At 43.2% G+C, this 15558-nt stretch overlaps 1 protein-coding gene across 1 annotated transcript; it reads right to left on the bottom strand.

The window, feature by feature from the left end:
* Positions 1-909: 909 nt before the first annotated feature.
* On the bottom strand, positions 910-15539 carry LOC111155036 (ELL associated factor 1). Its single transcript, XM_022515050.1, has 6 exons — positions 15170-15539; positions 13170-13264; positions 11202-11338; positions 8798-8988; positions 6928-7161; positions 910-4157 (listed from the first exon to the last, which is right to left on the bottom strand). Exons 1-6 carry the CDS (start codon positions 15537-15539, stop codon positions 4111-4113), a joined length of 1074 nt encoding a protein of 357 aa, XP_022370758.1. The 3' UTR covers positions 910-4110.
* Between the last annotated feature and the right edge of the window lie 19 nt (positions 15540-15558).

A 15558-nucleotide genomic window follows, 5' to 3' on the forward strand; every position in this document is an offset into this window, starting at 1 on the left:
CCAGTTGCAGAATAGGTAGCAGGGGATTCCTAGTCTAGTTCATTTTTTTTTTCAAGATTGCATTTATTTATTTGAGAGAGAGGGAGCACAAGCAGGGGGAGCAGTAGAGGGAGAGGGAGAAGCAGACTCCCTGCTAAGCAGGAAGTCCAGTGCAGGGCTTGATCCCACGGCCCTGGGATCATGACCTGAGCCGAAGGCAGACGTTTAACCAACTGAGCCACCCAGGCACCCCAGCCTAGTTCTCTTAATGCGTAATTATCGTCAGTCCAAGTATATGGAACACCCATTCAGTGAAAGACACCAGAGAATTAAAAGGGTCACTGCCCACCTAGAAGTTTATAGACTATCTGGAGCCAAGACCACAAGACTGATGTATGCACTGCTGTATGTGGCATGGAAGCAGGAGGCAGGATCACTTCCAGCCTGTGAGCGTCTGTGTGGCTGGATGAGTGGCATGACAGGGCAGGTGGAAGGAATTTGGTGAGCTAAAATGACTAGGCTATGTCCAGGCATTCAGTTTAACCCACGCATGGTTCTCAGATTCAAAGCTAAGCTGCCTTTCCAGACCAAGTAATGGCCTCAGATGCCATTTGGCTTGCTAAAGACAACCTTTGGTTTTGAACTTCACCTTTTAAAACTGAGGTGTTTATCCTAATGACCATAAACACCAAATTAAAAAGGAATCCATTTAGATAAGTAGGCGTAAGCATAAAGGATTCTTAATAGAACTCTACATTTTTCATTGATTTCTAGTAAGAAAATAAAATCCACCAAGTCATGGAGTGAATTGCTGACCTTTTTTTTTACTTAAATATAGTGATCTTTAAGAGAATAAACAACAAAAAAAAGACTTTACACAGCAAATATTTTACATAAATGTAAACATGCACATCTACTTCATAATTATGCAAAATAAACTTTTAGGCATGAGATTTTTAAAAATCATTAAAGAGTAAGACAACAAACCCAAGACAGATAGGACAGAAGCAACAAAAACACATTTCATAACGCTTCAATTGGTCTTGTCTTCCAACCTACTGGTTAAGGCCTGAGTTTCAGAATTTCAAATTCCTTGCCAAATGGAAACCTCCAACTTGGCTGTACCTAATATACATCCACATAACAGACTATTATCTTTCAAAATAATGTAATAAATATATCTATCTCTCTCACACACACATACACCCCCCCCCATACATACACCCTATTTAACCAGCCTCTCAATAAAGATAGCAAGGATTTTGGAATTTTCAAGTTTTCCCACCACTGAAGCACACACATATTAATACCACACACAGAAAACAATGATTCTGCTCTAGAAATAAAGTAGTTAATGAGTGGCATCATCACACATCTCTAGTTTGTATTACATTTCTCCAAATCACATCTTTACTGTGGCTTGCCATGGCTTCTTGGGTACCTCAGATTTAAGTCTTTATACCTTGCCTAAAGACCCACGGTATGGTAGAAGTTGTACAGGACAAAGAAAAGGCAATTTGAACAATTCAGTTAGAGACTTTGAAACCAAGAAAATCAGCATGGATCGTTTCCAGCTGTCTCCAAATGCTTGGAATGTTTTCTCTATGTCTACCTTCTGTACTCCACTGGTTGGTTTTCTCTCCCTCCTCCCCACCAGGCTATAAGCATCTGAATTATCTATTCCTGTGGACACCCCAAGGAACAGAGATGAGAAGGACAGTCCCTGCTTTTAAGGAGTGCACAGCAACCAGAGCTCAGGCAAGAGGAAGGTCAGTATGTCCACACAGCACTCTAGTGCGCAGAAACGAACAGAGGAAGAGTCCACGAGGATGGTATCTCCAGAGCGTCAGGATTGGGGCTTGGCGGGGGAGAGGGGAGGGAGAGATTGAGAAGGCACAGAGGCACAAAGACCAAGTCCAGTGAGGCTGGCATGAGGTTACTCATGAGAAGTGGTCTCTGAGGCCAAATTCTTGTTTTCTGAAAAGAAAAGATTCCTTGTTCTTGTTCTTGTTCTGGTGGGTGAAGCTAGAGGGCTGAGTGAGGGAACTGAGGGGGTTTTGTGCAGAGAACAAAATGGAAACAGGCTAGAGAAGAACCATGCAGTGTGAGACAGGATGGGTGACAGAGGAAAGGGTCTGAAGCCTAGAGAGCTCGAATCACCAAACCCTGTGCCACATGCAAGCATTTCCTATAGAAACAAACATCTTGACCCAACATACCAAAAACCACAATTCTGTCTGTATAAATCAAGACTTTGGGAGGAAAAAAAAGAGAGAGAGAGGTTTAAATAGATATTTTTAGTTCAAGTTCCTGGAACCTGCCCCAAGTTGAGCAAGTTAAGAGCTGTGAATCAATTCCAATATCCAGTAATAAGTCTCCCAGTCATGACTTTCACCTTCCCTGAGCTGTCATTACCAAGGAATTATAAAACAATTATCAATTCATTATAAATAAATTCCTACCTGCCATTAAACCCACTGAAACCTCATGATGGGTTAAGAACCCACCATAGAGTACTAGTGTGTTACCCTATTATCTGTACTGGTGGGGTGGTGTGATTGTGCCGCTGTATGATGGTGCCAGGCCCATATCTCCAGCTCACCCGGAGGCACTGTGTCCATCCAACAGGTGACTCTATAAGGTGCAACTCTCACCAGAGCCCCCACTGTGAATCATCTACTTCCTTCCCAGGTCCAGACTGCTTCCATCCACTAACAGAGGAAGCAGAGGCCATCTTTGAGTGGAGGAACCCAAGGAAGGAAAATCATTTTTAATGTTCTTGATACCCACTGAACCAAAGTAAATAGAAATTTCTCAGGACCTTCAAATTGTACTCATTCCAATTACAGAAATGGGCTATTCCATACTAATCACAGGACAATTTATCACACATTCACTCAATACGGAACATTTACTAGTGACCAGTTTCCTGTAAGATTCACGTGGAAACCGCACATGGCAAAAAGGCAATCTTGTGACTTTCTTATATCAAAAATACAGATCGATCAGGGACTCAGGCACAAACAGTGGTAGAAAAGCATGAACAGAAATGTCTTCTCAAAGAATGTGATCATTTCATATTGCAGAACTGCTTCCTATCTAGATTCTGGTTTTTGAAAACCTGCTGCTGGTTCTTTTGTTCAGAAAGGTTCCTTCAATACACCTCTCTTCCACTCCTACCTCCTCCTACTAGAATGCACTAAATAAAGAACCCTTAATATGGGTCTACATGGAACTAGGAGCCCCCATCTGACTGTACCTTGAGTGTCAGCATAGTGGCTGATGGTTTATTTAACCTGCTCACCCAGTCTCATGGAGTTAGGGACTTTCTGGATCAGAATCTGAGTCAGAAGTACCCAACACTTTTGTCTTTTAGAATCCAATAAAAGCTCCAATGTACAACTATCAGTGTCAAGTATAATAATCTCCAGTTCCAATAAATGAGATTCAAGGGAGGGAGCAGCAGGGAAAGCCTGGACTGGGGGCACGAGACTGGCGGTAGCCAACCGTGGGCTTCTCTTTCTTTATTTGTAAATGAGGGGGTTGAACTAGCAGAGCTCCAGGGTCCTGCCCGGCGGATGCTCTAGGACTCTCTCTCGAAGTCTGTTTCTACACAGCTTATCAGGTTGGGTCCGACAAAACTTCCTTACCACTTTGTCTCAACAGTGTAAAGTGGTTTTAACATACTTCAATGCTGCAGTTTGAGGTTTCCCTCCGTCTCCTACCCCTCAAAGACCAGGTTTCATTTCACTGGTGCAAACCACTTGGCCAAACAGGTGGCTGCTGAGGTTTAAAACGGAATCACTGGCCTGGTAGAGATAAAGGCCTTTGAATAACCTAGACCAGGGCACATTGGTCTGTTGTCCATGAACAGTGTTAATCAAATAGAAATATAATTCTGTTAGTTCTTCCACAGTTCTACTTTGCAACAGGAGATTGTTCGGAAATTATACGAGAAAATCACCCACCACCACTAAGTTAAAGACTTGAATATCTGAGACCTCCAGAGCCTCAAACTCCTACACAGTCACTGATCCACAGTGTGTCCCTCACAGCACGGGGCTCTGTGCGAGCGCAGCCGGGTCCAGCAGCACATCTGTGCACGAGAAGCTGATTTCGAAAGAGCCGCGTCTAGTCATCACTGTCACTGCCAGACTCACTCAACTGCAAGTCATTTCCTATAAAAAGAAAACAGAATCACACCAAAAGTACACAATTTCAAAAGGACTTCCCCACAGTTCTTTGTTTGACTGCCTCGGTTATCACACTACAGTAAAACCAGGCCAATTCCCCTTAATTAGGGAGGAAAATCAATTTGGCTCAGTGACAAAACTGATGCAATTGACGCTTTTAAAGAAATGCCATTCTTGGGAGCTGCAAACCACAGCGATGCTGCTTACTGGGATAGTACAGGCCAGAAGCAGGCCAGACAGCTTTTAAATGTGCTAATAAATAGCAAGCCAAGCATTTATAAATAACTGATTCACCATCTAGAATTGTCCATATTAAGTTGCTTTATAAAAGCTAAAATAACATGGAGTTAGGCTTCCTGGTAAGGAAGCTGAATATTGTTTATACCAGGAACACGCTAATCCAGGATTCCCTGTGGGACACCTCTGCCCAGGATATTCATGTTACTTTAAACCTCAACTCAACTAATGAGCTTTCATAAAGCCCCTGATCTTTGTTTAGTGTGCTGAATTTAGGTTTTAGAAGTGAAGAACAGAAGTACTCAACATTTCAGTCTCAGATGATAGTAAGAGTTAACAGAACCCCAGCTGACACCACAAAAGTGAACTACGACAAGAGCTAGGCCAGCTCTTTTCAAAGTCTGCTCTGAGGACCTGGGACCTTTCCGGAGGGTACTTTCTTTTCTACTTCACGTCTGTGTGATGCCTGATTTTCTTCACCTACATCAACCTGAACAACTTAACGGCATTAGACTGAATGCAGAAATGGGTGTAGAATCCGGCTTTCTACTAAGCCCGACGTTAGAGCTGTAATATTGTAAAGCAATGTTACTCTTCTTACTAAATATTTTCTGATTAGAAAATTTGTTCTTCATAAAAATGTTACTTTTGTTACCATGTGATGGTTATTATTGTTACTTTAATTGAATTACTGAAATATTTTAAATATTTCTCAGTTTTAATTTCTAATATGGTAAATATTGATAGATCTAAGCCACATACACAAAAGCCCTTTGGGGTCCTCAATAACTTTTAGAATTAAGAGGTCTGAGACCCAAGAATGTGACAACTAATGTTCTAAACTTAAGGAAGTCAGTGTGGGCCTGGCAGCCACTCCTGTCAGCTAAGCTGAGCACAACTGCTTACAAATAAGATGCGGTGTATTTAATAGGTCAGTGTAAATGGAACTGAAAAATCTAGTTTTGAAATTGCGTATGTAATTGATTTGATTCAGGTTCAAATTGATCCATTTATTCATTTTTGAGAAGAGAAAATATAACCTAGGTTACTACTCAGAAAAACAATATTATAATGACTCTATATATTTTTATATCAGGGTTAGCAAATTTGCATTATTTACTGTGATTTTAGGATTTATAAGTTGGTTCCAGTTGACAATCCTGGTTTAAATAACCCTACTATTTTACGGTCTGTGAGATATACCAAGTTAAGGAACTGCTATTTGAAGAATGAAGAACAGGGTAACTTGGAGCCATAAAGAACTAAAAGAATTTTAAGGCACTGGTAGGCAGGTAACACCCATGGCGCCATTTTTTTTGCTCTTTCTTTCTAAAAGGAAAGGGTAATTTAGCATTAACTGGGCAAAATTAAGAACTGACTTAAAGCCACAGTAGCTGTCTGGTACTTTTCCACTGTGAACACCAAACTCCCGATGTGAAACTCATCATTCCCCCAAGCCAACTGAGAAGAGCACCGAAGCACACCCTGATACCTAGAATGTAGGCCCACAGAACGGGAGAGTAGACAGGATCTTTCACTGGTAACCTAACAGTGCTGGACTCACTCAAGGAGAAAAGTAGGGCCTTGAGTAGTGTTTCTCTGGTGGGAGTGGTTTTGTCCCCCAGAGGACATCTGGAAATGTCTTGAGATATTCTGGGTTGATACAACTGGGGCAGAAGGGAGGAAGAAGGCCACCTAGTGGGTAGAGGCCAGGAATGCTCTTAGCCATCCTGCAATACATATGATTGCCCCTCCCCCAACAAAGATTTCTCTGGCCCACATCTCTAGTGCTGACGTTGAGAATCACCTTTCCTTGGTCCACAGTAGTAGGGTTAACTAAGTTAGCTTCCCCACTATTGCCTCCAGACCTTCCAGCCTCCTCCAAGGCAGTCACGCCAGGTGAGAGCATTCATTAGGATTCTGGAGAGAGGGGGGCATAGGAAGCAGCACTCGCCCCATGTCCAATAAAAGAAATTTGTGTTTGTTCTTGTTTTGCTCTTCTTTACTTTAGTACCAACTGCACTGAGAGCCACCCAGACACTGCAATGCCCCTTCCTCTCCTTTTTGCCAACGGCTGGTTGGTTTCCAAATACATCCTAATGGCTCAGGTTCCCAAGTCTGTGGGCTGTGGGCCACCAGTCTGGAGTTCTCGGGACTGTACAAAGATCTGGAGGCAGGGTGCAGTATGGTGGTAGGCAGCACCCCAAAAGCCTGGCAAATGCAAAAATATAGAGCCAAGATGTTCATGTTTCAGCATTTTCCAGACTTCACAAGACCTTATTTGTGCCGGTAGGGGAAAAAAGAGAAAAACAGACTTCTTAGTTTTGTACTTCCCTTTTTTTACTCTTTGGTAACTTACTCCTTTCTGCTTCAAATTTTCTTTGTCGGGATCCTTTCTTACGCCTTAAACCTCTTCTGGTGTATAGACTTGGATGTGAGATAAACAAAAGCCACAACTCTGGCCTGACATGAGCCATTCCCACCGCCCCAAAGCCAGAAAAAGGGAGCGCACACTTACTGAGTGTGTTCATGAGCTGGCTGCTGCCTTGTGGCCGGCTGGTTCCATTGGCAACGGCTGGCCTGATGCTGTAGGGCTGCTGGTGTGCAGGCTGCAGGGGGGACGCCGGGCCATTGTCCTCACCCCCACTGCTGGAGCTGTCGTCATCACTTCCTGACGAGCTCTCCGAGTCTGAGGAACTGCTCCCGCTGCTGCTGCTCATCTGTTCAATAATGTCAACTTCGGCCCTCAGCTCTGGAATAAAATGACATGACCGGGGTGAGCACAGCAACCCCTCTCAAGGCCACACATGGAACCTTCCGTAGACAGAGAAGTGGCAAGACCAACAGCAACGAGGAATAACTTAAAACTCCTGCTTAATTTCCTAAAAACGTACAAACAAAATGACTAAAACCAACACCAACAAAATAACACTGTGTCTTCAGAGAGACAAATAACCAAACAGAAAACCATTTCAGATAATGGCTGTTCTGTGTAAGAAATGAATCAAGTCTATTTGCCTTATCTACTTAAAAAAAAAAAAAGATTGTGAATTACAGGATTAAACACCAAGTAAGAAAAATATTATGCTAAGGGGTTGAAAAATATTTGATTAGGCACTGGAACATCTGGATGCTTGTTTTTGGAGCTACTTCTAACCAGCAATGAGACCTAGATGGTAGTCAATGAATTTTCCAAGACACTGAAAAAAATGAAAGGCCAGAGCAGGCGGCCTCTGAAGTCCTTTTCAGCTTTCTTATCCCACAAAGAAACTGAGGTGGGCAGGGGTAACCACAGTAACTGATGGAAAATGGGGAAATGACATTCTTCCTCTGCTCTCTTTCTATACTTCCCCGATAGCCAAGCCCGTCCGGTACTACATTTTCTACCAATGAACAGCAGGGAAGGAAAAACATGTTTCCCTTCCAGTGTCGCTGAGTACATTAAGGACACATCATAGGATACATTAAGATGCCAGATTTTCCTGTCCAAACATACCATGTGGTTTTAAACAAGTATGGTTCCTTTAGGCATAACTGGCAATAACCAACCACTCATAGTCCAATTCCTGCTCAGCTAAAGTGAAAACTTTGATAAACAGCATGAGGAAAACAGAAACAGCAGCTTAATGAATGTGCACTGCACAGAGAATGATTCTGTTTACTACGAGAGCACTTCTACAAGATAAAAAGGGAAGCTTTTTATCTTAAAGGACAACTCTTTATCTTTCCCTTTTTACCACTACTACAGATTTACTTCTGTTTCATAGAACTTTATAAATCTGGAAAACGACACTTAGTCTCGTAACTTCCTAAAGAGTCTGGACAATTAAAACCACCCACTCACTGTATGGGGAGAAAGCCAAGGTGATCCTGGCCTGGGGTCTAACTGGAGAGAGCCTGACCAGATCTCTAGGTCTTTCTAGGCTGTGTCCATTGCCAGGTCCCCATGGCACTTTCATGTTCACATACTTTGTGTTAGCACAAATCATTGGTCCTGGTATTTTCAATTGTTTTTCTGACCTAGATACTATACTAACATTGACAGACCTGGTTTTCACCCCAACACCTTGGAATTCTCTTCTCCCAAAGCTTTAAAGGCATGTTGTATAGACCTTCAGGGGGCAGTCATGCTTGTTTATATCCTGGACCTCTAAGCAGAAAGCTGCAAGACAGCCACAACTCCAGTCACTATTTCTGGACCCCCTTAATCCAATGAGGCAAGTGGTAACAGCCCCCATCTGCATCACCTCTGGAATGGTGAACTCTGCAGAAATTTCAATGGCAGAAAATGCCCATGCCGTCATGTCAATACAAGAGCCTTGTGATCGCCACAAAAACACCGAAGTCCCATTCCAAGTTGCTATCGTTTTCCAGAAAATGCTGCTTACCTCTTTTGATGTCATCCAGCTGGGGTTCAGGTGAGGGGTTATCTTTCAAGGGCGAAGTTTTGGGTCCTACTGGAGGCTTTGTCGGAGCTCTGAATGGCATAGGTGGTGGAGGTGGTGGTGGCTGTGGTGGCTGTGGGGGACGAGTGGGCTGCTGTTCCATGCGAGCTTGGATTTTACTGCTCCCCTCGGCTCTGAAATGAGATATCCATGAGATAGCCTCCATTAAATTGGAGGGGCAAAAACAGTACTCAAATCTGTTCAGGGGACCAAGTACCCATAGGTCTCTGCACATCCCTGTGCTCTTTAAAGACTACTTCAAGTCACTGATGTTTGTAATGTTCTCACGTGAGCTACCCATTCAACAACTGCCTGATTCCAGTACTGCACTGTGCACCAGACATACAGAGATGAATGAGACAGACATGCAATCCTCACGGGGCTCACGTTTAGTATGTAGGACACAAAGGGACTATGAGAACTCATAGACAACAGGATTATTCATTTGACCTGCGTACAATATAAAGTTACAGTCACAAGTATATGAGTTACTAAGTAAAACCAGCTCTTGAAATACTGGTTAGTTTGCACATTTTTGCATGAGCCATTACTGTTTGCTCATCTTGTCACATGCCAGCTCTTGCGGGCAGACAGGCAAAGCATTCCACCCCAAACGGAGAACATTTTATTCATTAACAATTTCTTTTGTAAATGGACTAGCCCAGCAAACTTTGGGTTTTTGAACTTTGGTGTGCACACAAATCACTGGGGAGCCATTAAAAGGCAGATTCTAACTCAGCAAGTCCTGAAATTCTACACTTTAAAAAAGCATCCAAGAGGTGCCAGGGTGGCTCAGGTCACCATCCCAGGACTGGGCTGGAGTGGGGCTCAGTGGGGAGTCTGCTTCTCTCTCCCTCTGCTCCGCCCCCTGCTTGTGCTCTCTCAAATAAAATCTTTAAAAAATTAAATTAAAAAATAAAAAAGCACCCAAGTGATAAAATGCTGCTAGTCCACAGATGACACTGAGTAGTGAGAGACATGTGCGCCACCATCAGCTTTTGGATGGTAACGGTGGCACTGGTTGGGGGAAGTAATTAACACAAATCTATCTCACGCGGGAGAGGAGCAGGAGCTTGGAAGTGGCATGCCTAGGGCAAGGCTCAGCTCTGGTGCTGACTCCATGGAGGTCACAAGCTCACTAGTAATCAGTCTCTTCATCTGTGTATTTTTTTTTTTTTTTTTTTTTTAAAAGGGTAACAACAGGGACGCCTGGGTGGCTCAGTCAGTTAAGCGGCTGCCTCCAGCTCAGGTCATGATCTCAGGGTCCTGGGATCAAGCCCCACATCGGGCTCTCTGCTCAGCAGGGAGCCTGCTTCCCGCCCCACCACCACCTACTTGTGATATCTCTGTCAAATAAATAAAATTAAATAAAAAAGAAGTGCTATATTTAAAAAAAAAAAGGGGGTGGGGTAACAATAGCATCTTTCTAAAAGTTATGTGTAAAGTTATGTAGAATAACACATGAAAGCATTTGGCATAGCATTCAGCAGGTGATAATCCCTCAAAAAACGGTAGCTACTTTGTGTAATGAGTACAGAAAAACGGCTTGAAAAAGCATAAACAGAAAACATCAATAAGGCTGTAGTTCACTCTAAGATTTTTAAATCTTAGCGTCCATTCTAAGATTTCATGACTCTATTACAATAATTGCTGTATCACAATGTGAAAAATAGAACCACTGGGTTGCTTCTACGGAATAAATTTTGACTTTAAAATCTAGTTGGCTTCATATTAGACATGTAATACCTGCTGAATTAAGTTTTAAAAGAGCTCGCTACTCAAAAAAAAAAAAAAATAGGCAAAACTTTATTTTGATATTATAAATACCTCAAATGCATCTTGTGAAAAAAATTTTTTTTTCTTAAAGGTTTTTATTTATTTGACAGACAGAGAGCCCCAACATGGGGCTCGATCCCACTGGGATCATGACCTGAGCCAAAGGCAGCCGTTTAACTGACTAAGCCACCCGAGTGCCTCCAATGTTTTCAATCTGAGAAAGAATAAATATCACTCTATGATTCTTTCATAATTACAAGTCTAGGAGTTTAAATCTTATCCCATTAGGTGGTATTATATCAACAATCATGAGATTAATAAAGTGGATTTAATTGTAAAGTACATCCTTTTCCCCAGTGACTTCCATGTTTCAGGTCTTAAAAGAATTATTTCTTTTTATTACATCTGAGGAAGTGGTATTTTACTGACTTGTCAAGAAGACAGAGGTAGAGCTGTTGAGATTACCAACAGGACACTGAGTACCCAGTGCTCACCTCCTTTTAAAATAAACTGATGGATAATGCAAAGATACAGAAACCCTGTATCAGTCTCTATCTGGTTATTCACATACCTTGTTTTCTTGACCTGAATGCTGCTACTGAGTTTCTCCAGCACATATTCACCAGTGTCATGATTAATGATAAGCACACAGTCTTTCTGATAAGGCCGTTTGTTCCCCTTGAACACAGTCATTGGTGGTGTAGATCCCTAAATGCCACAAAAGTGTAAGACGATCAATCCTGACACACCAGTTAAATATTTACAAATGACCACCTCATCAAATCTTTTATAGAGCTACTCAAATAACAGAATAAACAGATCTCTATTTTAATTCCTCTGGCTTTCTAGGCAAAAAGAAAGGGGAAATAATAATATAGCAAGAATCTGTAACTGTGCAACTGCTTCTCAGTAATCGAGAAAGATAATAAAAATTTGCAAAGTTACTATACATTTTTCTAAGGACTGAAGGTATGTTACAAATAATGGCAAGATGTGAACTGATAAAAATAGATTAGCCATTACTCAGTATTACACTGAGTAGAACTTTCACTATGAAAGTAAAACCAGTAAGTGATCTCTGTATTTCCTTATAATTTCAGAGCCCGGGGCTTCCCCTCAGGCCAAGTAACCAACAGAGCATTCTCTAAGGACAGCTCATTATTCTGCCTGGCTCAGAGTAATTATGCTACTCACCTCCCTAAGCCCTTCAACTGCTACCCTATTGCTCTGAGACCAAAAAATAAAATCTTTAAACCAGACACCTGGCCCTTCTGCCTCACCCTGGACCACTCAGCCCTCAGTTCTGCAGAATCCAGAGCAGAGGCGGCTGGCCTCTCTCCGAGTCTCAAGCTCTTTCTCACAGGGCTTTAATGAGGCTTCTGCCTACATCCTGCCCCTTATTCTCATTCAATTACTCAACCTTCAAATCTGCTCAAAGGTCACTTCCTTAGAGAAACCTTCCCTGATTTTCTGCTGTTTTTTTTATATTTAATTCTAGACCATAAGCTCCCCAAGGGCAAGAAAAGTACTTATGTTGCTTAAGACTGTATTCTCCGTGCTTAGTAAGGGGCCAGCACAGTAAGTGCTCAATTAATATCTGACATAAATAAAAATTAATATTTGACAACTATAGGATTTAATCTCTTATATAGAATAAAAGACTGCTTGGCTCTTTGACTCGCTATTCATAGAGACGGAAGGGACCTTAGAGACCATTTATCTAACCTCTTCATTTTACATTTTACATTTGGCAAACGAAGATCCAAAGGGAGATGATGTAACCTGCCAAAGGCAACAAGTAACAAAACAGCAGTTGGAACTGGCAGACAAGTAATCGTTCCTCCACGTGAAGCTTCTCATCCAGAGCCTTTTCATTCTATCACTGGTTACCAAGACCTTATTATGTTCCAGCACCAGACTGTGACATGCAGTGACACATGTTCATTAAGAGTATTCTGTTTGATCCTTCAGGCTTTCTGATTACAGTGTTGCCTTGGGCAAAGCTTCAAACAAATCTCTCTGCAAGGGATCTCAACTTAGCTTTTAACTGGGTTCCTCATCCCTAAATGAGCTGACTGCTCTGTTACTCTGGTGCTTGCTTGAAACCTTCAGCCTGGACTTCACCTTTTGCCAGATATTTGAAGTATGTCAATCCTGTTCCTGCCTGCCTTAACTCTTGACTTGCCTGTGCCATACTCCTAAACTGGTGTCGCTATAAATCAACATAGCATCTAGGGCTTTGCTCTTTTGGGGGTGGGGGGGAGAAGCTATGCAGATCTAAAAGAGGGGTCAGGGATCCAGAGAGGAACATCATCTACTTTGTAGCAAATGGGAGAAAAGGGAACTTGCGGAAAATGGCAAAGAATCATTTTTACTCAAGCACCTGGGAAGCATGAATTCCATCCAACCTCACCCCCAAAATCCCTTTTCCCCTTATGTTGGAACTTTAGAAATCTCAAGGTTTTCACATAGTAGGCAATTCAAATGGCAATACATAGAATATGAGGATTCACTGTGATTCCACAGTGCATAAACTTACAGGGATATGTGGCAGTGTAATTGTGACTTCATCTCCTTTGCCAACCTGAAGCTCTCCTTCACAAGAAGTATCTATAGATGCTGGCTTAAAGTCATCTAAAGGGAAAAGCAAAAGAGCATTTATCCAACAAGTTACTTATACTAAGCCTCCTGGGCATTCTTATTTAAAAAGTTAAAATTTTTGTTACTCCAGATAAATGGAAAATACAAATTTAGAATTAACAAAACAAAACAAAAAAAAACCTATTTCATTGTGGAAAACCCCACAAACACAAAAATGAGACAATAGTACAATGAGCCCCTGTGTATTGTCACCCGGCCTCAATAATTACCAACTCAGGGACAATCTTGTTTTATCTATACCTCCCACATACTTTTCCTCCCATCCCCACTAGATTGTTTTGAAGAATAAAAAAGCTAAAATTCATAAACCCATTAAGCAAAATACTCCCTTCTCCCAAGAGATAGATGAAAATGAATGCCTGATTATCCATAAGGTGTTTTATCAGGGTTGTATACAGGATCAAAAGTAACAGCATATTAAGAAGACTCTGTTACTGTTAAACCCTATATAAAACATGAAAGGTCACGGTATGACATAAGCTGATTTCATTTTGCATAGAAATTCAAAATTAGGATTTGCCACACTCAAGTTCCTAGCTTTAACAAAAATGCTCTTGTGAAAGTACAGAGCAGAACTATACCTCCAAAGGTTAATCTTGCCCTTCTCTCTCAGCTGCTGCTGAAGTACAACATGAATAGCCATCTTACCCCATTTTGACATACGCTAGCCTCAGACTGCAGGTCAGGTGCTTATGTGAAGTGTCCCAAATTCCACACTGCCCCTCATGCTACTAAACCATCAACTTAGGAAACTACTCAGGAAATGACGCTCTTATCATAAGCCCAATATCCTCCCTCTGAAAGAGCCGACCTGCTGTCAGTAGAAGACACAGTAATGATATGGCAGGTGACCACAGAAAGATGGAACTTCATTATCTAACACGCCCTCTTCCAATGTACTGAGTCACATTTATTAGCTCCTTAGACAAAAACAAGTCTTTGCCAGTATTAGCGCTACCAAGACGGGAAGCCAGGAGCTTGTGAATCACACAGGGAAGTTCAGTCAGCCAAACTTTACCCAGGACATAGACATGCCCTCCCTCAACAGACAGAGTCTGTAATCATGTGGAAAAGGAAGGTCCAGCATAATAACTATGTGGACGTTCTTTATGCCTCCTCTCTCCTCTGCTTCCAAACATAGCTCAAGCTTTAACTTATTCCAGGCTCAAGAATTCTAATTTTATTCTCCACCCACATGGGACTTGGAGCTGAGTTAAAGTCTGGGTAGTAGAGGTGACCTCAAAAGACAAAAAGCAGAGTCAAACGAGGCACGGAAAGCTGGAAGGGGAAGCCTCTGATGGAACGCACAGAGGATGCGAATTCTTTGGCTGCAGAGGGGAGTAAGCGCAAAATTAAGTGACCAGAACAAAGATGAAGGAGGAAGAAGGCTAAGGAAGACATGGAAGAAGAGAGTGGAATAGGAGGGAGTCGATGAGGCTCACAAGCAAACGGGAAAGACTCCTTTAAAAGTGGAGGACCCTGTAGGGTCATCAGAAAGGGGGATGGCTTAGAGAGAGAGCTGGAGTCTGACGTGGTGTCACAGTATTTAGGTAATAAAGAGGATTAAGTTTCGTATAAGGAAGGGTTGGGTGGGCGGACGAAAAAGAAGGGGCGAATAGCCTTCGGAAGAAGTATGTGGGATCACAAGACAGAAGAACAGTCGGGAGTGGCGAAAGGTTTGGTTGGGAGTGAGTTGGAAAAGGTCGGGGCGGGGGGGGGGGGGGGGGTGATCAAGATCCCGGACGATCTGGGGTAGGAGAGAAGGGAGTTGACGTAGGCAGGGGTTCCTGGGCTTTGGAGGGCCGAGGGAAGAGGAAAGTCAGGTTGGCTAGAGGCGGGAGCAGCGGCCGAAGGGAACAGAGGGGAGCGCGGGCTTACAGCGAATGGTGTGGAAAGAGGCCCGTGGCCGCTTCTCGAAGCTCTCTCCGAGCCGCAAGCAGTGCTCCTCGCGATCCAGCAGCGGGTTCACGGTCCCGTTCATGGCCCCGCACGAGCCTCGCGCCCGGACCAGCACTCTTCTGGCGCGCCCGCGGCCCGAGTTACCCGCGCCAACGTCCGGGGGAAAGACGCTCCCGAGACTGCGATCCGCTGCGCACGGCGAGCCCAGCCGGCGCCCAACCGGGGCCGGAAGCAGATCCTCTTCTCCGCGCCGGGTTGGGGGAGGTCGGCGCGGAAGCAGGGCCGCAGGACTTCCGGCGTCGGGGAGGGACCTCTGGCTTCGTGGCGGAAGTGGCGGGGGCGGTGCCATGGCAAAGAATTCCGCCCGC

This window comes from Enhydra lutris, unplaced genomic scaffold (assembly GCF_002288905.1).
Source record: "Enhydra lutris kenyoni isolate GAN:26980312 unplaced genomic scaffold, ASM228890v2 scaffoldscaffold39, whole genome shotgun sequence".
NCBI classification, from domain to species: domain Eukaryota; kingdom Metazoa; phylum Chordata; class Mammalia; order Carnivora; family Mustelidae; genus Enhydra; species Enhydra lutris.